This window comes from Harpia harpyja, chromosome 22 (genome assembly GCF_026419915.1).
Source record: "Harpia harpyja isolate bHarHar1 chromosome 22, bHarHar1 primary haplotype, whole genome shotgun sequence".
Lineage (NCBI taxonomy): Eukaryota > Metazoa > Chordata > Aves > Accipitriformes > Accipitridae > Harpia > Harpia harpyja.
This window is the reverse complement of record NC_068961.1, coordinates 14,200,844-14,228,604: the sequence shown is the minus strand read 5'-3', so window position 1 is coordinate 14,228,604 and position 27,761 is coordinate 14,200,844. Positions and strand designations below refer to the sequence as shown.

General features: G+C 42.9%; 1 protein-coding gene across 3 annotated transcripts in view; it reads left to right on the top strand.

Annotated features, from left to right (window-relative positions):
* The window catches only part of CRACDL (CRACD like), a 65,862-nt gene extending 40,628 nt beyond the window's left edge, over window positions 1-25,234 (top strand). For 2 of the 3 annotated variants that reach the window (XM_052774107.1, XM_052774108.1), the window contains exons 4-11: window positions 2,776-2,911; window positions 3,274-3,438; window positions 4,081-4,149; window positions 7,354-7,584; window positions 9,709-11,323; window positions 21,949-22,148; window positions 23,882-24,017; window positions 24,831-25,234. In XM_052774107.1, the coding sequence (XP_052630067.1) occupies window positions 2,776-2,911; window positions 3,274-3,438; window positions 4,081-4,149; window positions 7,354-7,584; window positions 9,709-11,323; window positions 21,949-22,148; window positions 23,882-24,017; window positions 24,831-24,976 (2,698 nt within the window). In that variant the 3' untranslated portion in view covers window positions 24,977-25,234. The remainder of the gene's footprint in view (window positions 1-2,775; window positions 2,912-3,273; window positions 3,439-4,080; window positions 4,150-7,353; window positions 7,585-9,708; window positions 11,324-21,948; window positions 22,149-23,881; window positions 24,018-24,830) is intronic. The other variant, XM_052774109.1, reaches the window with a different exon arrangement.
* The last annotated feature ends 2,527 nt before the right edge of the window (window positions 25,235-27,761 follow it).

Sequence of the window (27,761 nt, the reverse complement as noted above, 5' to 3'; positions counted from 1 at the left end):
ATTAAAATGGCTGATGCAAGACAAATCACAAGGGAATTGGATGGGGTGCAGCAAGAAATAATAACTAAAAAAGCTTTCATTTAATCATAAATAAGCCTTGGGTTATCATTTCAAAAGAATGTAATTCCCATCTTCAAAAATGAATTAGGTACTCAGCTTATATCTTACCAGGATTGTCTTATGCCCCTAAAATGTAACTCCTAAGGATTGTTAAAGAAATTTAGATGTGCAACCATTTACGCCAGGTTTTGAAAGCAAGGAAGGGATAAGGGGGTGACTACAACTGAAATCAGCAGGAACCAGAGGCTGTGAAGCCTTTATTTCCCCTGTGTACATGGGATTCATCTGACCGAAGGACAAATGTCTGCGTCTGAGTTAGTCACCAGCTGCCTGTTATAATCAGCAGAGAGAAGTCAACATTACTAAGAAAGCTTGTGTCATTCTTGTGTAGATGTCTGAAGTTGTTCAAGTGAACCAGGCTCTAGAAGTGCCTATTTCTCCCCACTGAATGTAAACAGGAGCCAGGGGTGACCAGCTCCGATGTAGATACCTGTGATTTAACATCTGAAGTTAGACCAGCTGAATCCCAGCCTGTCTATCTGTCTGCCTGTGAAAATCCCCTTTGTTCAGACATTGCCAAAAATGTTACCCACTACTGAAAGGTAATGGTGAGAAACCCGGTCTAAAGTTCAGATGTGTTCCTGGATGGAGAAATGGACTGAAGAGCCCCTTGGCTGCCTAAAAAGCAAGTCCTTGCATTGGTGGATGTTGTGCCTCAGAACAAGCCTCCTGGTCCTCAAGCGAGAGATGCTGCTGTGCCCAGGGCCGGGAAAGGCGAACACCATCCCGGCCATGTAAAAGGACATTATGCAACGCGGCCACCAGGCAGCGCCAAACAACCAAAAAAAATTATTAACTTTTTTTTTTTTTCTTTTGTGGCATTGGCAACAGTAACATTAGTCCAGCTTGAAGCCCCAGGAGTTCCTGGCAGCACCAGGTCTAACAGGGGGCTATGGCATTGTTGTTCAACAACACATTTTTAAGACATAGATGGTCAGATTTTCTTTCCCTTGTGCATGACTCAACGAGGTCGTGTCCAAGTGGGTACGGTCTTTGGCTGTTTTGGCCATGTTCCTGTGCCGTTACTTGCAGGGTTGTTACATTACTGTTTCTTACTATTTGTTTAGACAGACAAAGACCAGGAAATTCCTTGAAAGGAAGGAAAATTAATTCGAGCACTCATAATCTGAGGAGACATCTAGGGTACCTCCACTACGCATCCGGGAGGTATGCATCTGCTAGAAAGAGAAAGCAAAGGCAGCATGCTGGGATAAATGTGCGCATGCAACAGCACTGCTTATCTGGCTGCTGTTGCAGTCTTTGTAAAATGTTGGTGCGTTGAGCAGCCATCGCAGCCTTAACTGGCACTTACTTTACAAATTGCTATAGATCTGTCACCTTGGATGCATTGGAGAGATCACATTTTCACTTGGATAAATTGTTCTTCTAATGTCTCTAACGCATTAAGCAGAAGCAGCAGGCTTTCCTTCCTTCTGCAGCAGGAATAGAGATCAGCTTTTTCCTGCTATTGTTTTATCAAATATATTTATAGCAGCCATTACACAGAAAATGTTATTTTCTGCCATGCTTTTTCTATGTTCCTGAATATCCCTGTAACAGTATCCAAGATCCAAAAATACACAGTACTCTTTTTTTTTTCTCTAAAACGTCTGCTCAATTAACTTCATAGTGACATGAACCCAAACAGTTCTGTATTCTGTACTCTGGTTTGCCATTTCATAGCTGTCTTATTTAAAAAACTTAAAAGAAGGGAGTCCTAGAAGAAATGCCACGTGCACGCATTTCTGATCCCTGCTCAGTTAGGCTATGAGCTAAGCTGAGGAAAATGAGCACAAGAGACCTCCCAGCAGCTAGCTGTCTGTCCGTGGGTCTCCTGTACCATTCCCATGGGGAAACAAGGTGTTCATGCCCCACATGTAAATCTGCAAAAGAAGTTACATACCGCATGCATCAAAAGTAGGAAACAGAATATGAGAGAAGCTACCCCACAAAGCATCTTCTGCTTCCTCTCACTAGCCCACAAAGAACGTCCATAAAAAACCGTGTCCCCCAGGCTTGTAAGAGAAAATCCCCGGGATCTTGATATAGAGCACAGGACCTTGTAAGCATCTTGTAAGGATTTATGCAAATTATTCTATGTGAGAATTATATTGACTGAAATATTTTTGTTAATGACCTGTATGGCAGAGACACATTAAATGCTGTACCGCACTTAAATAGTAAAAGGTACTTATTCTTCCTATGGTAATGGTCAGTCATTTGCAAGACACATTCTTACATTAGCAAGAAGTTAGTCCATCTCAGGTACAGGCTCATTTATGTGAACTCCCTTCATTTTGCACCTAGGCTTGCCTGTGGCACTGTCACACAACCCAGCTGCTGGCTTCCAACCAAGGGGCAGTAGCTTTGCCATAAGATATAACTCAATTGCTGGGTAAAACTGTCTTTAATCTTGATTCAGTTTGTTAATGTGACAGATAACAGCATTTGCAATTTTTTGTTTGGTTTTTAAAGGTGTTACCTAGATTAGCCTGAATGACTGTATTGTATTTGTGGAGAAGTCTGGAATCTCGTATGTGATGTATGCTGCACACACCTATCCCCCACTCCATGTTCAACAGACCACCGGAGTTAAGAGTAAGAGGACTGGCAAAAAAACTTGTATGTTTTCACTCATTTGTTATATTTTTCTAGGACACATAAAGGCATTATGGGAAGCAGAGCTTTATCACATGATAGCATTTTCATCCCTGAGACTGGGCAAGAGCCTGCAAGGCCAGTAAGAGTGTTTTCTCAAGAAAACGTTTCTGATCGGATTAGAGCTTTACAGGTAATGTACACAACATAATTTTTTCAAATGCAGGAGGTGGAACATCTTTCCAGGCTTGATTTTGTGGGATAATATTTGTGGTTGAACATTTGATTAGTAAGTAATATCTGTCTGCAGCTTACATTAAATGTCGCATTTTTTAATTAAAGCGCAGTATCATATCTTGGTTCTATTTAAATGATAGTTGAAAAATGGATAGGTTGTTTGGCTCCCTAAGAGAACATCTAAAGTGAGATGTCCTGTGCCCTGGATCATTCAATTGTGAAGTTAAAATAAAGGTACCTCATTGACCTTAGCTAAAAAATGTACTGGGGAAACCTCCATCACTATCTCATGCTAATGTATTTTGTGCCACACTGAAGTTGAAACTCCAGCCTACCATGAAATTGGGACCTCCGCCTCCATTTGGACTTCATGCAAAGCGAACAGAGGATGCTGGGACCAGTTCTGAAGATGATGGATTACCCAGGAGCCCTCCAGAAATGTCTTTGCTCCATGAAAACCTAAATTCAGGCACAACAACAAGAGTGAGTAGTTCTAGTGTTGACAAAAATCAGTGTTTAATGACTTGTTTTACCTGTGTGTGGAAGGCAGAATAAATTTAGTTGGTTTGCTAAAGGTATCACTACTTTATCTCTGAACAGATCACAAATACCTTACCTGAAATGGGAAAATGCTTTCTCTCTGTGTAAACAGCTACTTAGAATCTCTGTTCCTGTTAAAATATAAATATCATGCCAGAAAATGCAGAATTAGGAAGGAGAGGATGTGTTTGTATGCATGCATGGGGATGCTGGGGGTTTTTTAGGGACTACAGAGAGCTGCCAGGCATGAAAAAAAAAGGCTGAAAAATCTGTATTCCCCCTTGAATGTGCTGATAAGAGAGCTGTCTTCTTTAATGTTTTTCAAGGCTGTCATCGGAAAAAGAAACATAAAAGAATTTGAAATTGTTTTTTCATTTTAAATGATAGTTTTGTTATACATTATTTCATTCTTTATCTGCATGTCTTACACTTTATGCTTGCAGTGTCCTTGCTAATCCTTAAGACTATAGAGAAAAACAACTTACATTGTCAGTATCTGTGTGCACTTTGTGTAGATGGTTTCTGCGAGTATATCCACCTCGTTTGTCATCTTTTACTGAATCTCTTCCTCATTCCATCCCGCAGTTCTCTGACTCTCACAAGCACCTTAGCTCTTTGAGTTTAGCTGGAACAGGCAGTGAAGAAGAAGAACAGGTAACTTCTGCCAAATGTATTAAGGGCCAAGCAATTTATGCATAGTAGCTTTTTAAAGAAATGTAAGACATAAATATTATTTTGTTGCCTGTCTGCTGCAAAAAACAACCTTGTATGTATGTAATTGCATGCCTGTCTATTTGCTGTGCTTTTTTAATGCCTGTCCGTCTAACGTAACAGTTATGATTATTTATCAACATAATTCTGATGCCAAGTAATCTCCCGTTGATAATAGTTAAGCCCTCTAGAATAGCTCATATCCTTTAGCAGACTTCACACACATAATTTAATCTGCAAGCACAACCAACCAGATTTAGACATTGCAACAGTATCCCCTTTTCTAAACATGGGAAATTGCAGCAAAGGCTGCTTGGGTTACATGCATAGGATAAGGGAGGAAGCTTGTTGAGGAGCTGTGACCAAAATCTAGATCCTCTGAAATCTGCCCAGACCCTTGCTTTAAGTACAAGGTTACCTTGCACTGATGCAGAAAGTGTTTGCCTGATGATAGTGGCTGACATTGCTGCTTAGAAGTCTGAGGTTCAGCCTTCAGTCGGATTTCGGCTGTGAATTTTGCTGAAGTGATGTTTTCAGGACTTGAGTACAGGCAAATAGATGGCTTTCTTCAATCAGCAGCCAGTTGTTCTGGCTGATTAAAGGCCAGTTTTGAAAGGCTCTGAAGAGTCCCTTTTAGTTGTCCACAGCTGGAGTCATGGTAGAAACAACACAGGGGGTAAAGGGAAAAGTGTTTTCTAGAAATAGGAGGAGGGGTGGAGGGGAACTGCAGAAAGGAAATAGAGAAGCTAGTCCTGAGCTTACTATTTCTTGGTAATTATGCAAAATTTATTTCAAGGCCAGCTGCAGCAGGGCTCAGCAAAGATTTCTGGCCACACTCATTAGATTCCACAGGCAGCTGTTTGAAAAACTGCTTATATGCAGTGAAATTTTAATATTTTTAAAGAAAAACAACAGAACACGTGAAGAAGGTATTTCTTGAGAACTGGTGTAGGCTCACTGTAAATTTGTCCAGTCCAGATGCACATTCGCTAAAGGAGGATTTATGTCTCCTTGTTGTTCCATTAACATCACTCTCTGACTCACTCGCTGACTCCTGAGACGCGGTGGTGACTATGTGGTTGCTCAGCTTTTTCCACATGCCCCATCGTTTAGCTTAGAGCTCTCTTCATCCCCGTCCTGTTTCAGAACACAGCCAGAAAGAAGCCCCATCTGAAGGCTTTACTCCCAAACCGCAGTGTCTACTACCTGGCATTTCGGAGAGATTAGCCCTGCTTCTAGGAGTCAGAGGAGACCAGCTCGCAGGGCTGAAGAGTTTGCACAATGCAACCCTGAGTTTTTGGGCAGCAGTGACACCTTGCTGCGTCTTGGAAGCTTTCCTGGATCGAAGAAGGGAGAAAGGGATTGCGACTGACCCATCCGGGCTTTGGGGATGGGGCTCCCTCATGGCCCCCCACCTCGTGCCACCCAGCACGACCAGCTGAAGGACAACTGAGCCACATGCACAATGAGATTTGGAGAAAGGGGTCCGCCAGCCATCCCCTCCTTCCGCAAGCTTCGCCGGAGCCAGACTTCGTGGGACAGGCAACTTCTGCAGCCAGCTCAGAGCTGGCATTCACTCAGGCTCCTGAAATTTAAGTAACAAACCAGATTCTTGATTTTCCAGTGTAATGGCCAACACTGAGCACTGCCAACGAGAAGACATCCAAAGTTCTCGAGGAAAAGCAGAAGCCAGAAGAAAGGCAGGCAAATAATGACGTGCCTTGAAAGAGAACATGTGCTACGTCCTTATCATGGAGCTGAAATGTCAATGTATTCACTGTTAGGTACTAAAGTATAATGCAGCCACATATTGTTTGTTGTACATTAGTCATGTTTGAGTACTAGACTGCAGATATTGTGGAGGGAAAATTAATGAGAGCATCCATTATTCAGAATGGCTGAGCTACTTTTTTTTCTTCAATAGAATGCATGATCGGAAACTGTGGATCCAGCCTCTGCTAAAATCAATGGGAGATTTCCCCTGGCCATTGAGGAAGCTGTAGCAGGACCTCACTACACTACAGAGTATCTTTTGGCTGCAGTGCATAATGCAGAATTCTACTTGCAGAAAACACTGACACCTTTATCCTCCCTGGACACTATCCTGCTCTCCTCTTCTCCCATCCAACCCCCTCAGTAAAATACCATTTCCAGAGAAAGAAGAAGAAAGGAAGAAGGAAGAAGAAAGCCCTCAGAAGAAAGCATGACAAAGGAGGAAAGCTCCTCTGATGAAATGAACAGGAATTTCAAGCCTGCAAAGGGAGTGCTGTCACGAGTTGTCAGAGGTCATGTTAATGCCATGACAGATAGTTTGGAAATACTGTTTTGCCTATTTGCAAAAACTGAATCTGAGAGAAAGGAAGAACCCTTTTTAGAGTAATTTTTCATAAATTTTTCAGTCTCCTTTTTGCCTCAGCGCTGGGACTAAGGTAGTTCTTGGTGAAGGGCACAGGCAAGCTGGATTCCAGCTTCTTGAAAGTACTGCACCCCTTGGAGCATTCAGGAGTTGTTTCTGGATGGGTTATTGGCCTCTAGTAGGAATTGTCTATCGTTTCCTTCTTCAGAATAGTCTGCAAATGAAACTTTACACTTCAGGTAAACTCACTAGTTATTTTGCAGATATAAACACATGAGGAGAAAACGCGAGCTGACTTAAGTGTCAATGCCACTGATGTTTGATACTTTTGTCTTCAGGAGGGTGTTGTAGAGTTGGAAGGGACCTGATGACGCATAGGAAGCTAGAGATACTCCAGCCCAGCAGAACTGTGGGTAGGAACCTAGATGCTGGAGGACAGACCCAGAAAGGAAACTGGCCCTGTAGGTTCTGTAACTGAGTACTCTTCATAAACCTGTTTTCTAAAATGTGCTGGCCATGTATTTGTGTGCTTTAGATCTTCTAGTTAAGTGTGACTTGGTCCTTCCCTCTGGACAGTATAGCATGATACTCAAGCAGCTAAAACTGCAAAATTTCTAACACCAGTACTCCCCGTGCAACATTAGGAAATGCAATGTATTTTAAAGAGGTGTCAAAAAGAAAAAGAGGCAACCTGAAAATAAACATGGGCCCTTATTTGTAGAATTGTTATTTTATTGTTGTTTATTTGTTTCTTTGTTTGATTCCCTATTTGGGGATTTTTTTTTTTTCAGGTTACATTGGGTCCTTCTTTTAGATCTTGCTCTACAGACGGTCAGCTGTTCCCTAGGCATGGAAGTGCTAAAACTGGAGCTCCCCAGATATCTGACAATACCATCTCGCCTGCAGCCAATTTTGACACTCCACCTGAGCTTTCCTCTCGCTTGGATAATTCTGCTGCTAAACACAAGCTTTTAATAAAACCTCGGAACCAGAGATCCAGTAAAATGAGAAGATTTTCTCAGGTACTTGTGAAAATAAACGGTGTCACCTTTGACACAAAACCAGGAAGTCCTTACTGGATTTATTTCAAACTCAGATATAAGAAAAGGCAGATTTCGGCATGGATATTTCATTGGGTTTTAATAGCTGTTATTTGATGAGGCTACGTATCTGGAGTAGACACTAGGAACAGATGAAATATTAACTTCTTAACTCTTGATGCAGCATTTTATGTAACAATTTCTTCTTAAATTTACTGTGCAGTACTATTTAGTACCTTGTTTGTGATGCAGAAGTTGGGGCTGATTGCATAACTTCTTACTTAAGAAAATTTTTTTGCAAAGCGTTATGATCAACTTGTGTACTTTTCCTAGTCTGAAAGATCCTTGAGAGAGTTAGAGTCTTTGAGAGAGTATTGATGGTGGAGCAGTTTTAACTTTCCAAATATAATTGGGCTTATATTTTCAAAAAGTGCAGAAAGAATAAGTTGTGACCTATTAATTGGAGCCAAATTCTGTACATTAGGACTGTTCTGAATTCAGCCCTCTCCCTGCCCCAATACTTGTAAACCCTTTATGTGCACTACAGAGACTTAAAATAAGTCTCCACAGAAAAAAATTTTTTAAAGTTTATACTATTAAAAAAATATTTTTAAACCCATCCTTTTAAAACACCATTTATCTGATTCTTTGTCATATCTTATGAAGGACATAGTTTAATTTTTCTTCTTCTCTTCTCTTTTTAGAACTGAAGTTTGCAGCTCTTACCACAGTATTTGCACTTTTATTGTTTGTGGTTTCTTTCAGTGTTTTAAATACATTTAAGCCATTAAATTGGCTTGCTTAACACCAGGAATATTATGCCCTCTGTCTCTAAATATTAGTTAGCTGATATTCTGTGTTTTCCAAAATCTGTGAGTGATCTTTGGACTCGGTAGAGCACCACTGTGAGCAACACAATGATGAGGCCACTTATTTAAAAAAGCATGTAAAGCAATAACTCACTGATCAAACCTCCTCTTCCGTTGTAACAATGTTACCGAAATACAATTGCTTTGTCCAGTCTGCCTGTAAACTGCCAGATGACTGGTTTTCCATGGAGAGTGTTCACATCTTTCGATAATCTAATTTTTATTATTTTCCTGCCTGTCTCTGTCTGTGCACCTTGCTTCTGGCTAACTGATGTCTTCTGCTTTTATGTTCCTGTGTATATGGGTTGTGAATGCAGGTGGCATTGCAGCTCTGTCTTTGCAATTACACTTGCAAAACAAGAAGTTGGAAGAACCCTAAAAGTATCTTCAGAGTGCAAGTTTTGTGTTCTTAGAATTAGAGCCTACATCCAAAATACATATTTACCCAACAAACTACAGCGAATCAGTGAGCTAATACAGGCACCATGTGAAAAGGCATATTCAGCAGCTTAATAATGTGCTTTCAAATAACCCTGTATATTTAGCCAGTCCTTACCTGAAGCTTAATCACAAGACCTCACAGATAACTACATATGCATTTATAAACTTCTATCAAATACTCTAACTCTTGAAAGAAAAAGAAGACTTTTACACAAATGAGGCAAGGCTGTAATGCTGTATGGCAGTGGGATTAAACAGAAGACTGCCATATGTGGGTAGATGCTCAGCTGGCATAGAGTGTCATAAGCGGATGGACTTGGTAGGTTTTTGCTCTTCCTTCTATGTACCCTCCCCTCTTCAGAGTCATGCTAGAATGGGTTGTTTTATTTTTAATTCTAGTCTGCAGTAGCAAAATACAAAGGGACAGATTTTCCTCTTTCAAGTGCTGCTTTTTCTCCAAGAGCAACACAACATACCCAGTATGTTCTGGGGAATCAAGTGCCAAGGACGGTCTAATGGCCATTGTTTTGATGAACTTCCCATCTACAAAGGCATGAAAGCACTAGTTGTGCAGAAGAAAGTGTCACTGATTGCTTTTATATTGGTTAAATACATTATTCCAGGATCTGCTTAGATAAAAAAGCATCCGATATGTAGGTTAAGAAAAAAGCGAGCTCAGCATTGGAGGCAAGTATTGCCTTCCTCTCTAAGGTCTTGGTTGTAAATGCAATGATGAATAAGAAAAAAAGTAAATCTGTACGTGGTGATGGAGCTCTCTTGAATTTCTTTCTTGCAGAGGACCCAGTCTGAATCTCTGACTGATTTGAGCTGTACCCCAGAAGAAGAAGAGGATGATGAAAAGGAGGTGCAGGCAGACTTGCCAGATGCTGTATTCAAACCCAGCAATCAAGAACTGCCATGTGGCACAGCTGCAGCGCAGGATGTGGCTACCTGGCCAAAGCCCAGAGTGCCTGAGGACCTTCCCCCTGCTTTGAGACCAGCGATGACTCAGCCTGCTTCTGAGTCTGCCGTTGTACAGGAAGCCCTGCTACCAGAGAAGAAACCGGAGGGCTGCCAACCAACACTGGAAACGACGTGTGTGAAGTCTGAGTCCTCATTGCTGTTAGAAGGCAGAGACTCCACAAATTTTTCCTATTCCAGTCCAGACAGAGAAGTACAAAAGCAAAAAGATTCCTCAGAAACACTGGTTCTATTGTCTGGGGATGTGAATGATGTGTCAATCAATACTTTAAATCAAGAAAATAAGGAGCTTCCTACTGTGTTTTCAGTAAATAAAATACCATCCGAAGAAGATATTTCAATTAGTAAGAATACTGTTGTTTTCTTGGAGGGGTCAGAAGAAAAGATATGGCAGGATGATCAGATACCTGTGGAAATGCCCTGTAATAAAGAGGCAAAGAAGGAGGTTGTTCTATTGTCAGAGTCCAGCAAGCAATTTTCCACAGGTTCTTTCCAGCCCATGGACTCGTTCCATGTTTCACATCCTGCTTCCTCAACGCGGATGGGATCATCTGCTTCCTGCTCTCTAGAGAAAACAAAGATTGCACAAGAGGCAGCTGCTTCTGGTAAGGAGAATAGTCAGTTCCTGGTCCACAAGGAGGAACTTTTGGGGAAGAAAGCTGAAAAAGCAGCCAATGAACTCAATGCCCTGAGGAAGTTTTCTGTCTCCTCTGCACGGGAGAGACCAAGGACCAGAAGCCTACACTTCCCAGAAAGATCAGAGTTGGAAAGCCCGTTAAGTACCAGATTCTTCCTGTCCAAAGCAAAGGTCTCCTCAACAAATGAGAAGCGGAAAGAAGACTTTCAGAAGGGATCAGACCTGGAGGAGGAAAAAAGCAGCAACAAAAAGCAGGCTTTGCTGCCAGAGTCCAACTCTGACAATACAGGCCAACCTGCAGAAATTTTGGCTGGCTGTGTTTCTCTGGCTGTCGATTCGGTGCTGGTGCCAAATGATTCTTTGGTGGTATCTCAGAATAAGCCAAGCTGTGAAGATAAAAGTCCTTTTCAAGTGAAACTTAGATCCACCTCACTGTCCTTGAAATATAGAGACAACTCATCACCAGAATCAAAAGGGATTAAAAGATACAGTGCAGAGCTTCATTTAGAAAATGAGGGATTGACTTCCTTTCTAAAAGGTGATAAGGCACAGATCAAAAAAACAGCCGATGCAAATATCGGTGATTCTTTAAATGAAAAGATCAAACCCAAAGCAAAGTCCTCTGAACAGCTTAGTAGCAAACCTCCGTTGCCTAAAAAGCCAGCCTTGCAAAACATAACCGTTCCAAATACTACTGCAAGCCAGGAGAAGCAGGACAAAGCCATTCACTCTCCTGAATCCAGAAATGAAGATAGAGACTTGGAGAAAAAGTCAAATCCTTGTAAAGTGCCTGGTAAGACTCACAAAACTTTATAAAGTTATATTAACTCGTAAGGAGTGACCTTACCTGTAAGAAAGCGTGAGGCAGCCCTGTCACGTCAGTCACAACACTGGTGAGCACGAGCTGATGGCTCTGCCTTCAGTGATGTTGTTCCCTGATTCTCCCTTGCTAAAAACATTATCAGAAGGACAGCAGGGAACAAGCAGCAGACAAAATAAGATATTTTTGCCTGTGATTTTTGCATTTCAGGGCATTGTTTAAAGGATGTTCAAAGGGATACTAAAAAAATAAAATGCATTAGCAAGTATTGTGAAACAGAAATATCAAGCCACTAAGTGTCCCCATTCAGAGCTGCTGTATGGCAATTCAAAACCCAGGAGCACACATTAAGTGCAGTGCCCTGTGTGGGATGAGTGGCTCAGACCTCTAGGCCTTCTTTTTCACCATAGCATTGAGGCAGAAATACTAGTAACTGCCTGGCATGCTCAACACACTATTTATTTATTGTCTTGTTTGAGCTTTGCTTATTAATTTATCCATCTTTATCATTATTCATTCCTTGTTTAAAAACAAAAATTAACTACCCTGCAGCTTCTTGGAGTTTAAAGCCAGGAGAGACCGTAAGATCATGTCTACTGCAGGTTGTTAAATTTTACCCTGTTGTCTGTATTATATAATTGGGTTAGAGTTAAAAAAAAAATCAGTCCTCTGGAGACATAGATTGTGTGCTACAGGCAGAGAACAGAAAAGACTGGAAGCGGCGCCACTGTCTGAGGTCTTTGCAATGACAATAAACAAGTTAGGTGAAGTATGCTCAAGCAGTCCTAGGAGGAGACCTCTGCTCTTCACTTCAGAGAACAGCCAAAAGGGAAAAAAATCTTTATGTCTTCTGATACATGGGAGACACTTCCTTGCTCTGAATCTGTCTGGTCACGAGTTTGATGTTAAGAATGTAAGGAGGAGATGCTTGCCAAGCAAATGAAAAGGTTTCTTTGTGCCCTTGCAGAGCTCCCCTGCATGGTTGCTCCTCTCCAGTTGGGATCAGTCTCTGAGCTTCAGAGTGGGGGAACACCAAGCCAAAAGAAGACCTCAGGACACAGCAGGCCACTTGTCCTGTAGGGTGACAAAAGCCTTTTCCTGGCCCCAGAGGCAACCTGCTGACGCCTTGAGTGACAGCAGATTCCATCTGCTGCAGCATCACAGATATTTTTGCAGGGCACTGGCCATGTGTACAGTTCTCTGCTCTCCCAGCGGCCGTAAATGAGGGGATTCATTGCTTCCATGGCTGCACACAGGAGCCGTCCAGCCAGAGGCTCCCCGCACCCCACGGGCAAGGTGGTTTCCCTTTGTATAATCCCAACACTCCCTTTAAAGGCATTTTCTCCTCTGCCCTGCCCTGAGGAATAGTTGATTATTTGTAGTGATGCCCAAATCTCTGATCGATTGAGATTTTGGGGAGAGTCATACCAGGAACAAGCGAGGAGGAGATCTAGCACGGTAGGGTTGGTCTGGCAGAGGACAGAGGAAAGCAGCGGGAGTACCAGTGCTCCTGCACACAGCCTTTTTTCACATCCCTCTTGCTGTGTCCCAGGGTCCCTGCAGTGGGAGCAGGGCAGGAGACAGTGAGTGCTGGAGGAGGGAGAAGAGGAAGAAATGGAGCCGGGGAGCACGTTTCTCCTCTTGTTCCTCAGCCCTGGGGTGAAGGAGACTCCTGCCTCCAGGCTCAGGACTGTCCCCTGCAAAATAGGGTCTGCAGGTGAGAGCTGTGCCCCAGTCCCCCTGGCAGGGATGCACACACCTGGAATTTGAACCTGGGGCTGCAGGTCGAGGAGCCCTATTTTGGACACGTTCCTCTCCACCTGACAGTATTACACCAAATCTGTATGGCCTGGGGTTGTTTAACACAGTGGTTCAGATTGGTCTGTGATGGTAATCTTATCTGCTGCCCTACTGATCTTATTGTATCAACTTAAGCAAAGCTGCTACAGTTTTCCACATTTTCCAGCTTGGAGTCGCTTGGTAATGGGTTCTGATATGTGGGCATGTTAGGACTCAGAGAGAGTTTTAATTCTAAATACAAAGCAGTCTGCTCCAAACTGACCTGAGGTTCTTCCCGCCCCACCACAGACATTTCTCCTTAGACATCTGACCAAGCACCTCCTTGTGCTAAGTTGCCACATTAGCCTGAGCTGGCCACCTAAAGTCGTGGGTGAACGAGGTGTGCCCACCTCCTCTGATTGCCCTGGCACCTCACCATAGGAGAGCCACAGGATGTAATGAGGGCTTAGCAGGGCAATACCCCAGCCCAAACATCATTTTAAGCTCTTTGAAACGTTTGCCTCAGCCCAGTGAGTCAGGAGCGTGTCTTTGCAACCACAAGCAGGAGAAACCTGACAAGCACAATCAGCACAGCCCTTCATGGATTGTGTGGCTTACCAGCCACCTCTGGCCTCCTGATCTGCTGGGACACCCACTTCTTTTTTTTTTTTCATCCAACTGCCCTTAATGCTGGCACCCAGCTCTCTGCTAGTCCTTGAGTTCATCAGCCCTTTTGAAGAGCTGTGGTCACCATTGGGAGACACTTTATGCTGTCAGGGAGTTTCTTCCCACGGCGTGTTAGGAAATCCCTGCGCTGAAGAAGACAAGCTGTGAAGCGGTGATGTAAGGGGGTGCAGTTCCCTTCTCATGTACACTTATCTCAAAAAAGTCAGTTTGCTGTGTCATGGGGTGAGTAGGAGCAATTTGGTTCATTCAGTTCAATTTTTAGCTTTTCAGCACTCCTGATACCAAAGGCAATGGGAGGGCTGGTGGGGTGCTGGCTTACCACCCCGGGTGAAAGCAGCACTCCTGCTCTCCAGAGTTTTCTGGGGAACTAGTGGGGGATTGCTTGGCCTCTGTCGGGCTGCAAGGTGGCTCTTTAATGGCTGCATGAAATTAGTCACCCCAGGAGGAGTAATTCTTAAGTTTCTGAAGCTAAAGGCACAAGTGTTTGCAAGAATTAAAAGGTTAAGCTGTGTCGTTTGGGGTTGATACACTTTGCTATAAATCCTGTAAAGGGCAGAAACAATTAACATATGCTAACAGATTATTACAAGAGCAAAACTACAAGTAATACTTGTGTGAATTTGCATATTAGGATATATAAAAATCAGCAGCTGAGGAGCTGTAGCAGGGAGACATGCTCTAACAGAGAAAAGGAGCTCGGGGAGGGACGGTGAACATAACGGTGAATGAGATTGGTGCGTATTGTCTGGCAAATACAGGCTCTGAAATGACAAGAAAAATGTTTCTCTCTACATAAAAAAGACATTGCTTTAATGCTGCCCTGGCTACAGCTGCAAAGAAAGCTGTCTTTTTCAAAAAGAAGTTGCTTTTTCGGTTGTGTCAGGCTATTTTGCAATATGGCTGTTTTCCAGCAGCGGAATAGACTTTGATGCAAACATAGCAGTTTCTTGTGTAAAAAAGACTCTCCTGGCATCCATGGTATAGATCCAGCCAAAAGTCAAATACCTCGCAGAGCAGCTTAGAGAAGAAAGAAATGTCAGAAATACTTAGCCAAATCTTTTAGAATAGCTTTGTCTGAAATTAAGGAATTGGGTGTGTACACTGACACAAATGCATGTAGTGATTTAATAAACAAAGGGAAATATGTAGGCCAGGATATACTAAATGCCATATGCATTTGTAAAGCCTATCTTAAAATAACTGGTGTTTTATAAATGAGCAAAGATACAACAGTGTGGAATTAAATATGCATGCATAAGCAGTGTTATAAAACAATGACACTGTTGTATACAGGGGGTGTTATCTCCCTGTGTAAAGTTGTTTGGATTAGTTTTGAGTATGTTTGCTTTTAAAATATGCAGGGAATCCACAAGTTAGCTTTGCTTGCTGTTAGAGGTATGACTTTCAAAAGGCTCTAATATTCTGCCTCTGACCTTTTGCCTGCACAGATGTACGGCAAGAATAACCACTCTTTGCAGTCCTTGTAGGCATAAGATGTTCATTTTCAGGTATGAGATTTAAACGTTATAAAGAGCCTCTGCTATATTTTGTGTGCACAAAGGCTTTAGATTTAAAGGAAACGGGTACAATATCTGAGGCCATCTCTAAAAAAAAAATCAATCCCTAAATCTCAGGGTAATGTTAAGTATGTCTTTGCTGCAGTTATCCATATAAGCAGCACACACCCCCCCCCAGATACACCTGTATATACTCAGTATATCTGTCTGTCAATAGACAGAAATAGGTATGTATTTCTCTTTCACTTTCTGTGTGTGTATAAACCAATGCATAATAACAAGTCAATGATAGATCTCCTTTTGTACATAAAGATTAATGTTTTATCTTCATCTTATTGTTCACACAACCAGTCTGACACACATTAAAGGATAATACACAACTATCAACGAGAAGTGTACACATTCATTTCCACAATATTTAGGCAGAAGAAATTTCATGTATAAGATCAGAGCTTTAGTCTGAAAAAAAAAGCTGCTTTGGTAAGATACTGAAGGAAAGAGATACCTGCATTTAATGGGGCTGCAGCAGGGGAATACCCCCCCTTAGGGAATACTGAGACAGCCCGCCCTGCCGCTGTCAGACCCAGCAGAGAAGAGCTTGGGTGATTCTGGTTTGTGGAAGGGAATTGAGAAGGTGGCTGTGGTTCCCTTGGCTTCAGGGCTTATCCTGGGGCGTCAGTCTGGAAGCTGCGGACGTGACAAAGAACGCAGACAGAGCGGCTGGTCTTGCGACTGTCCGTGTGTGTTTGGTGGCTGTGGGAAAGATGTGAAGGGAGGGCTTCAGCAGCCTCCAGGTGGGGTTTCACATGGCAGCAGAAGACCTCGACAGCCTACATTAAATGCTAGTTTTAATACATGGTGACATTATGCACGAAGCAGCTTGACGACTTGACAAGTTCTGATGTGGTGTCTTCCCATTGTTGGTGACTTATCCCAATGGGAAGAAGGGGCTCACTTGCCTTTCGAAAAGCCTGAGGCCAAGCCAGCTCCAAGGAAACCAGGGAAAGATGCAATCACGAGGTTATTCACTGTGAGTGAAGGAGAGACAAATCGCTGCCAGCACTATCCTTTATTAGCTTATGAGGTTATTAAGTAACGAGTTGAATAGCATATTGTTTAAAATAACATGTTGTAATAAGAACTGAAGAATATGATTCAAATTCTAGTTTTATTCAGAAAATCTCCCGAGTGTAACGCAGAAGCAAGAGGCTCAGCCCTGCTTCACCAGAGGAGAAGTGAAACACGGGGCATTTGTGACGGCTGTGGCCTCTCAAACTCGCCCAGCTTCCGACGGAGAATGCCACCACTTGCATTTTGTACTATGTTGTCTCCCTAAAAGTGGCATTTACCAGCTGGGAGCTGTTGTGCTGGCTGCTGTGCTGTGCATGCAACGTGCAGCAGAAGCAGGAATTACATTGTGCTTTTGAGTACTTTTGGTTCCACTCTGGCTATCCGGTTCTTTAAATGCTGTGCTTTGCCACGTGGGGAACCATAAAAGCGCACGGACTACCTCATGACCGGATGAGGTAAGACAGGGAGAGCTTGTTCAAGGTGATCAGACAGTCACCGAACTGAGGAAGGTGTGCAAGCAGCACGTCTCTTGCGAACAGGTGCTTCCCAAGAAAGCTTTTGGCCTCTTGGTGCCCCTCAGGGTACCTAGAGCTTCCTAGGAGAGTCTCAGACCACCTTAAACTACCGACTCATTTCACCGTACGATCTCCTGGATTACTTCACCACCTTTCATCCTTCTGGCTGGAACAACGGTGCATATATACTGCCAAGAAACCTTCTCTAGTTGGAGGTGGGAGGATGTAAAGACCTCTGGGCAATGGGAAAGATAATAAATAGTGAATATGACTCTTCTACCCCTTACAGTAATTCTGGCTGACAGATGAGGTAGCAAATCCTGCACGGGTTGCATCTGATGATTTTTTGCTGAAGATACGGTATTTCCCCTGCCTTGCCTGCCTGCCTGGCTCTCTGCAGCAAAGACTCTCACAGGAACAAGGGCAGAACGTAATTGCTTAAAGAAACTAGAAAGCCCCTCCCAGAAGCAGATCAGGTCTTGATCCTCTATAGGTGATACTACTCTGCTGTCCTAAGTCAGGCCGGTACAGATACATATAAAATCTTTAAGATGATGATAAAGAGCTTTTGTTCCCTACTATCACAGGAGCATTCTGATACCATCTCTTATGGGATGATCCTTGTCTCTAATTCAGCTGCTTTCTAATTGGCATGACTAGGATGTCTGGCGTCTCATCAGGGAGAGTTGTCTGAAGAGCAGAAGTGCTTGATGCCTTCGTTAGAGTGTCTGCCTTATGAAAAACATTGTTATAATAGCAGCCTCCAGACATACCGCTGTGGGACTGGGAACCCTGTTGTGCTGGGCGATGCAGATCGAAATAACAGAAAGATGAATCCTAAATCCGTGAGGATGGCAGAGAAACAGGAGCACAGGTAGCAATAAGACCATTACATGTAGCGCAGTAAATAGAGCCTGGGCATAGCAGTCATTTTATTGATATTGATTGTATGTTGGGAGCAGAGGAGGAACAATGTGCAGTTCAGTTGGTGTTTACAGAAAGTTCCTGTGGTGTGACAGGGAAAATGGGACAAAACACAAGGGGTGATTTTGAATCACAGACACTAAGTACATCACTAGCAGCATCAAGGCAGAAGCCAGGTTCCCAGTATCATGGCAAAGCTGGTGGGTGGATTGAAAAGGGCCTTCAGGGTAAAGACATTGGTGTTTGTGAGCACCGAGATGTTACAGACAGTGAAGGAAGGTAAAAAGGTGGTAGAGAAGGATGCGTGTGGTGGTGTGTCTGTAGCTGTACAGTCAGAGAAGCAGCCCAGCCTTCTCTGGGCTGAGAAGAGGCCTGTGCATAGGGGGAAAGGGTATGTTTGATGGGATGGATTTACAGGATGAGTCCAGCAGGGCACAGGGAGGCTTCAGTGGGGAAACACCTTTGTAATATTGAGCGTAACTGTTGGATGGGTATTCATTATAGGATGCTAGGAAAACGAGTTGACTAATTATTTGGATAGAAGATAACTGAAGTGAAAAGCTACTTTATGTACTGAGTGAGGGATCCTCACCTCTGAGGAACACTAGACATCACCATCACCTTCAGTAGTGGCAGTCAATCTGCGTATCACAGTAGTGCTTTGAGAACTGATGAAGCGTGGCACCTGGTTTTACTGGGCAATGCACTAACAGGTCCTGCCCAAATTGCGGACGACCTAAAAAGGTGCAATTGGTGCAGATGGGTTCAAGGGCATGGCCTACAAGCAAAGGATGGAATGTGATGGCAGATGCGTTAGCAGGCATCACATCAATTCAACTGTGTGTGTTTACTTATGAAGCTCCTAATGGAAGTTTGTCCTAAGATATTCAGAGAATATGAGTTAGCAGTCCTTGAGCTGCTAGTGGTTATCTTGGCAAACTGCGGAAGATAAGGGAAGGCTCCAGAAGGTAGCACATCTTGAAAAGGGAGGTGAGATGAAGAAGAGAAGGAGGGAGAAAGGGTGTTACATACCACTTAATATGAAATACTGAAAGGAATAATTGAGCTATTTCTAAATGTCTACAAGATAACATAGATATAAGTTCCAACCAACATGACTTGGTCAAGAGCAGTCAAATCAAATGATAACTGGTATCATAGGGCATTCCTATAAATATCATGACATTCCTATAAATACAGTCTTGGTGAAGCTATTCATTGGGTTGATGCAAAGCTACTGAGTGTGCCAGCTAATGATTCACTGTCATATTAGATGGTGGCCATCTTAAGTCTGACACTATTCAGTATATTTAAGGACATAGGTGACAGAACTAAATGTGTGATTATTATGTTTGCAAGAATTACCAAGCTGGAAAGCCTGTGGGCGCACTGGAGGACAAGAATAGAAATCAGGGTTACCTTGGGAAAGTACAAACATAGTTTGAAAAGAATATTTTCGTATACAGACAAGTAGAAAGTTCTGTTATGTGTGCAAAAATAATTTGATGCACAGATACAAATGGGGAATGGAAGAGGGGAAGTAACACAATCTGGAGCTCACAAACTAAATACGAAACAGCAATAACATCATTGTGCAAGAAGCTCATCATCCTGACTGATGTGTACAGGAGACCATCTCAGGTGAAGTGGAGTAGTCCTCCATTTCATCTCAAGTGCTATATGCCAGTTTTGAGCACTGTATTTTCAAGATGATTTGGACCAAATTAGGACAATTCCTACAAAAGCAAGAGTGATCTAGAGAATATGACCAATCAGAAAAGTTAAAATAGGGAAAACATGGTCTAAGTCTTCAAATGCATAAAAGGCTGCCACAAGGAGGCTGTGAATTATCTGCTCATGTCTGTAGCATATAGGAAAAGAAGTTATGGATTCAAATTAGAGCAAGGAAGATTTAACTTACCCAATAGGGAAAAAATCGAGTAGAAAAAGAAAAGCCAAGCCATAGGATAGGTTGTCTAGGGAGAGTCTGAGCTCTGTCCTGTCTTTGCAGGGTTTTAAGAACAGGTTAGATGACACATATTTGTCAGGAAACATGTGAAATTGATCTTGTAACTGATTCTTGCCTTGCAGCTGAAGGATAGACTAGATGACATTGTGAGATCGCTCCCAGCTTTATTCTCTATCATTCTGTAAAATTAGACAAAATGAAGTGAGGGCAGCCAGCGAAGAGAAGGGAAGAAGATTATGGGAGAAACAGCTGTTGGCATAGAAAGATGGGGTGTAGGTAGGATGCAGAGAATTGAAGTAGCTTGCTGTGCAGGAGGGAGGGAAGCTCGTTAGCATCTAAGGGCTCTGCTTTATCTGTGCTGCATTTGCACAGCTGGACTTTCTGGCTTGTTTTTTTCAGAGGTTTCCCTGCAAGATCACATGAGGTGAATGTGAAGGGAAATGCAGGCATGAGCTGGCAAAACATCTTGCTTTGGCCTTAAAGCAAAACTTGTGCTTTCTCTTTTTGTGCTTTTTAGCTGACATAGGTTTTACAATATTTTCTTGCTCAAGTAACTAGTCTGTGTCTGATGAGGTACAACAGTGACTTGAGAAAATCCCTAAGCAAAGAAAGTTTGTGGGCTTTCATAATGTGCCTGAGTTTGCAGACTCCAGCTCTTGGGAGAGCATCATCCCTTTCATCTCCTATGCCTTTATAAGGCATCTCAAATGTGCCTTCAGAGACATTTGCCTGCTTTCCTGATCAGGGCCACGTTCCCCTAAATTAGACTGTAGCCCTCCAGAAATGCGTCTGACAGCTCCATGGGGTCCTGTGCTGGGTGGCCCAGCTCTACGCCAGTACAGCAGCGGAGCCCCGAGGGACTTTGGGGCAGTAATGCTTCCTGGCTGGGTCTGCCTCCTCCTGGGTCCCTGAACAGGATGCTGACTAGGTAACAAACTTTTCCTAGGGGCAGGACAATGTCTGATTTGAGGATGAGAAGCTTAACTTCTACTCTGAAATAGCCTTCCATAAATTTGGGTACATTAGTGGCCAGAAATGCTGGGAAAGGTTAAATCGTCTTTCCTTATGGCTCTAACATGGCTCTAAGGGTGTTAGTACTGTTCTTGTTCCTTTTTTTTAAACCATGCAAATGCTCCACATTAGTTGAAAAACTGAATTTTGGGTGCAGCGTCAGCCAATGAAGAAGTGGAGAACCTGGGGGCTGCAGCCAACAGAGGAGCTGAGGCTCTTCTCTTGATCCAGTTCTGCTCAGTGTATAGACAGGATTTCCCTTCACAGAATATTTGAATAGGGGGTATTTCACTTCCCCATACCTCTGGATACTGCTAATCCCTGGGTGGCAGTTGTGAGGACAGCAGGGTAGCACTTTTGACCCTTTACTCTAGGAAGTGCTTTTATTTTCTTGTCTCACTGAAATCTCAGTTCTGGTAGAGCATGATGAATGTGACTGGCCCCAGTGGAGAACACGGCCAGCATCAGCAGGGATAACTCAAAGTAAACCTCACGTCAAAAGACCGTAAGTTAACCTTGTGGTTTTAGCACTATTTCTGTGTGATCAGACGCCACAGACTGTTGTGCTCAGTCACCCACAGCACCTGTGGGCACCAAGGGGCTGCGTGACAGAGGCTGCTCCTAAAGGGGTGGAAGGAAGGCAGGAACCAGAGTAAGGCATCAGCTGCTGCTGCGTGGGCATGGGAAGAGCAGGAGCCGAGGGCAGCCGCAGCGGGGAGGGGGTTGCCTTTGCCACGCCACAGTCCAGCTGTGTCCAGCTTTGAATCCGCTGCTGCTTGTCTCTAAGAGGCCATGAAGCAGATGGGAGGAGGGGGCAGAGGGGGAGACCTTGGAAAATAGGTAGATTAATGAAGCTTGATTCGTGTTTCTGCATCTCCCTCATGTGAGGGCAGTGACACTGTGACTCTAGCTGAACAAAGATGCAAAGCATTTTTCACCAGTAGAACGGTAACTTAAAACAGGGAGCACAGGAAGATTGCTCTCTGGAGACCAAACTAAACAGCATTCCTATTTACCCAGGCTGATCACACATCCTGGGACCAATCAGTGTATCAAGCAAGTGCAAGCTGAAGCTAATTACAACTCTCTTTCATATAACCATGTACATAAATAATCTGTCAACAGAGAGAAGCGTGCCTTCCCCCGTGGCTGCTGGAGACTCCGGAAGAGATCCTGACACTCCTGCAGAACCAGCCTGGATTTCCATAGCGAGGCAAAAGCAGAGGGGCATGCAGCAGGAGCAGGAACTCAACAGAGAAAAACTTGCAGCTCTGGATGTTAAGTCAGATACAGAGAAAAAAAATAAAGAGAAAGAACAAACAGAGGTACTTAGGGTACAAATTTGTGATGCTTTCATATCACCTTCCTGTAGTATTCTTTGGATCTACTGCTCTATTACCAGTCATGCCGTAATGATTACAGATGCTTAATGAGTATACTCATAAGTAAGAAAGACACTGCTCTCAGAAATGTGTTACAGATTCAGAGTTCTCTGATTGTTCAGATACATGATTTTATATCTCCAAGAAATCCTGGAACTATGTGAGATGTGTAAAATTTCATGGGTGCCCAATACTTACTTACCAGATCTAATGTGTGTATTGCATGCTAAAATACCCAGAATGAGGTGCTAAATTGTACAGTCTCAGATCTCTCTCAATACAGAGGGAATACATTCTTGTTAACTATCCTTCTAAGCACAGCATTTCATTGAACCTCTTATACCGCCTGACTGATTTAACACTGAATGAACAGCTCGGTCCCAGAAGCTCCTAGGTAACAATTTTTAGAGCCTTGAGAAGTGAAATAGGATAAAAATAACTTTTGCACTTGCAGACAGTGCCAAGATATAAATTCTGGTTCTGTGTATATGGATAACTCAGACGGCCATGTGGTGCCATGGAATATGGGCTGACTCTGCCTCTTCAAAGATCCCGTGCAAAAGAGGGTGATGCCTGTAGGAAGTAATCTTCCCAGATGACAAAGGTGTGCCAGCAGAAGCGCTTGGCATTAATCCAGAATACTAACAAGGCTTCCCTGGTACTGGGCTAGCTCACGGAGACAGCAGCGTGCAAGTGCTGCCTGTATCACCTCTGGCACAGTAAGAACCCTGCACTGATGCAGGAGCATGTGTGTCCTATACCAGTATAGCATTCCCAGTGCAAATGGCCTACTTTCTTGCTTCAGGTGGTACTGTTAGAAACCCAGATAGCTGTATTATATCCTGGAATAACAGAAGATCTCTAGATGATGAAAAATAGCAGTGGTTAGATTAACAAGAAATAATACCTAATAAAATGTCTAGGGAAGATTATGAACTGCAATAATGTTCAACATTGTCATAGCACTTAAAACACCAAGGGTTTAAATGATCCCAAAATACAGTTTCTGTGTCAGAATAGGAAACTAGAGATTTTAGCTGGCAATGTTCCCTAAAATTCATGCCATGCATTTTATTTCCCTGTATCAGCTAACAGGGAAACATGCCAAGATGCTCCTGACTGCAGCATGTGAAGCTGGGTGCCACTGTACTACTCCCACTTTCTCCTTCTCCCACATGGCACCAGGCACTATCGCTTCAGGGTAGTTTTTGATACTGGCAAGAAAATCCATGGGAGGATGTGTTCAATTTCTTTTTTATGGAAAATCCATTTACCATCAACTGTCCAAAAATACAGTGCCCTAACCCACAAAATTTGGGAGGTAGAAGGGAGACATGAGAGAACAAGGCTGTTTCCAAATCCTATATATGTTAGTAGAGGTGTGCAAAGGGCTTGAAATACATTTTGCATTGAAGACTATAATAACCTACTCATAGATACCATTTTGAATAAGAGATACAGAGGCATAGTTTTAATTTGTAGAGTATCACGGATGCTAGCGTGAAACCACTGGAGCTTTCTGAACATGTATCAGCTCAAGTGAGAGGACTGGGACCAGTTTATGATGAGCACGTGTGTCTTTGGACCATGACAGGCACTGCATCCACCCCCTTTGCTCTTCCAGACTGGTCTCATTTTCTCTGCATTACCAGGATTTTATCCCTCTCTGTGCCTAGGGGTCAGTGAAGCAGCAATGGAGCAAACCTTCACACTTGGCACCTAAAACCACTTCTGAAGAACAGAGGAAAGAGACAAAGTCTGAAGTGAAGGAGCCACTGCTGAGAACCAATTCACTGTCACATTGTGTCCCTGGTAGGAAATAAAATGCTTAAAATGTAGGCTGTTACCTCACAACCTTGTCAGAAGAAATCCTGCTTGAGTGTGCTGGAAAAGGAGTAGGGGCTAGGTCGTAATTTCTTCCCCAGCCCCACATCAGCAAGGGCAAACTGTTTTCTCAGTGCTCATATCTGGGGTTTTATTTGGTGGCATATTCTTTTGACCACTTCGATTACAGAGTAGTCAAAACTTGTGTTGAAAGAAATGCGAATCGAGAATGCTAGGCCATTTCACAGGACTGGGTCCCAAATGCACTATCCCAGTGTAAAGTGTAAAATGCATGCAAAATTATTTTCAGTCACGTTCAGTTTTAATGTGGTTTCCTCAGCAAGCTGGAATGATGTGATCACAAACTGTCTGCCCATCAGTCCTCCCACAATAACTTTGAATCTTTTTAGTAAATTCAAATTTGAAAGAAAGGCAGCAGTTTTGAAGATAATAAAATTCCTGTGACTTGGGGGCTAGGTAAAGGAGGAATTCGCAAATGAATGCTCTTGCTAATGAAAAGACTCTCTCTTCTTTGGCCTGGGTGTTAACATAGGACACGGCAAGGAATCCAGGTCATCATGTTGGTTTTGGTAAATTTAGGGACTAAAGAGATCAGTGTTGAGAAAAACATTGCATTCTTTTGAGCACAGAATGGTTATTTCCTCAATACCGTATTGCAGAAGAAGCTTCCATGTGAAATGTAAAGATTTTCTACCTTAGAGCAGGGCACAGGAAGTTTTTAATGAAAGAGCTAGGGTGTACAGCAAGCGAACGTAACATGTCCATGTGTTTTATTCACAGTAGCTCCATCACCACCACTGGTGGATAAAGAGGAAATAAGCCACTTGAAGAAAGCCAGTAATGCTGCTCCAGATCAGCCATTGTGGATGGAACTGGCCAAAAAGAAATCGCAAGCTTGGAGTGATATGCCACAGATTATAAAATAGAACAATGCAAGCAAATGGCATCTTTCATAATTAAGTCAACTACTTAACTGAACTTCTACGGATCAGCTAATCACAGTGAAGAATCTCTTGATACTGGAGAAGGGTTTTATTATACAGCTGTGGAGAAAGTGTGCAATAGATGCAGTCAAAACGTTTACCTTCAACTTTGTAGCAATCAGGATCGCAATGGCAACGGATTACTTAAATAACGCTAAGGACATACTTACACTTCGGAAAATAAAACTATTGCCATATGTATTTCCTGTGTTTTCTGCTTTTAATGACATTTGCATCAAAACGGGATCTTTGCTGAACTTCTGTTGTTGCTAGAAACTTCTATTTGTCATGGTTTTCTCTGTTTACATTTATAAATCGTGCACTAACATCCTGATTCTGTTGATGCGTTTCACTGGAATCGCCTGACACTCTTTCTGTCAAAGCTGTTTGGCCCATGGAGGTTTTCATGAATAGCTGCTAGTGAGTACTCCATTAAAATGTGTTGCTTGAGCTGCGTGTTTGCGTAGCTGAGCCAAGTGGTCCAGTTTCTGGGCTTAGGTGACATTTCATGAGGCACAAAGACACACATTTATGCGTGACCACGAATAAAAATTCCTCAGCTCCTTCTGTGAGCAACCTTGGTTGCACGGTGTTTGCAAGCAGGCGAGCAGTAAGGAAACTGAACTGCAGCAGGAAGCTCATCAATGCATTCACAGTTGCTTTTCTACCTGAATTTATCTGGTTGCAACTGGCTTTCCTTTATGTGAAATCATCATTCTCAATTAGGAGGCTAGGATTAGTAGCAATAGACAATATGAATTTAGTTAAAAAATAAGAACTGGAAAGCCTTGAGCTAGAGTCCAAACTGAAATGCTGGTAAAGACTGTGAACTTCATTGCGGCGTCAGCTTCATGTACCATCCCCTACATAATCTTAATTATTCTCATTAAAAACCAGTAATGTATAGCATCTCTGTACTTTACTAACTTTATATAAAATTCTCGGGGTCATCAGCCTGAGTCTCCCCCACCAGTTTGGGACTCCTGCTTATGAAGTCTCTTCACCTTCACCTGTTTAACAAGATTGACAAGAGAAATCATTGCTGCTGATTGACCAAAATCACTCTGAATATATTTTAAGACCTCCCTCTGAGCTGAAGAAGCAAACGACAAACCCCATTAGGGAATTTCTTTGAAACTAAATGCCCGACTGCTAAGGCAAGCATTTCACTTTGTGTATGTGTGAAGTACTACCTTAGCACTGCGCTCCCTAGGTTTATTTATGTTTATATTTGTGATTCTGTTTTTCTTGTGGCATTAACATTCTTTTTGGAAAAATGTAGGGAGACTTTAGGAAACCTAGGATTTCCTAACACCTGCATTTGCAGTTTCAAAATCTTGCCTTCTCTAAGGAGGTGGGGAGGAAAACCTGAGCTCCCTCAGTAATGACAACTGCAATTTGTAATGAATAAAGAAACAGGGCATTGGAACATGTGAATATCCTGATAACTGTTTTCGGACAGGTTGTCTTTCATCGTCAAAAATAGGAGGAAGAAAACCAGTTTTATATTTGTCAAAGCCTTTGGATAAAGCCAGTCAGTCTACATCACTGCTGAAATCAGCCTGCATGGCTGCTGAAGGCTTGATGCAGCCACTGCATGGACCGGCTCCAGCCCATCACAGCAGCTGTCAGTGGTCCCAACACAAACGGGTTTCTGCCAGCTGTCCCAGGGTTTTCTCCATTATGCAGATCACAAAAGGCAGTGTGGGCATGCCTGCTGAAATCAGAAGTGGCAAGATGACTCTCTATTAAACAGATCCACAACAGAAATAGTAACTTAATTACAGGACATGCAACCTTGGGCTCAGTCGCCTGAAGGTTGGTTGTGCAAACAACATTCACCTTGCTTCCCCATGAGCAAGCATGCACAGTCCTTAATCTCAAGTGATTTTTTTTTTTAATTCAAATTATACTCTAGGACCTACAGCAGAAATAGATACATTTTTCAGATACAATAAAAACCTTCTTAACTCCCTCTCTCTCCAAAACACCCTTTCTGTAATAAATAACTAATTAGCATAAAGTGTAATTTTAAGATATGCTATTACTTTTTGTAGCAATCTTGAAAAAAAACAGTTTCTGTATTAAAGGAATATAATATACAAAAAAGGACCAAATTTGTATTCTCTAATTATTGCCACACCATGCAAATAGCAGTGTTTTCAGGAAATGTAGTTAAAGGTACGGTCTGTCTCCTTACAATTCTCTCCCTCTTTAAAATGATTAAAACAGTGTTGAATCATGACTGGATTCCGGGAGCATGACCTGTGCAGCTGTGTGGGGAAGAGTACAAACCTCTTGGACTATCTCCTGTTTTCATAGATGGATGCTCAGGAATAACGGTGACGAAAGGCAGAGGTATCGTGGCAAAACCTTCACAATCTCAAGACCAAGAGATTTTGCAGACATGTCAAGGAGAGGAGGTGAGGGGGCGGCCAGCTCTTAACAGAGTGCAGCCCTACTCCTCGTGTGGCATGCGGGATCTGAATTTGGGAGCATGCCGAGGCAGGAAGCGTGGGGTGGACATCAGCCTGCGTTCTGCCATTGACTGCGTGGTCCAGGTATTGCTGCCTTAGGGCTTCCGCTGTCTCAACTCACTTTTGGTTTTTAACGCCAAGTGGGTGCAAATGACTGCCATGAGTGGCGACAACCAGCTTTGTGGATCCCTACGAGCCCATGAGCAACCTTCACCCGACCTCCAAGGGAGTGGGACTGCAGCCCCACAGGC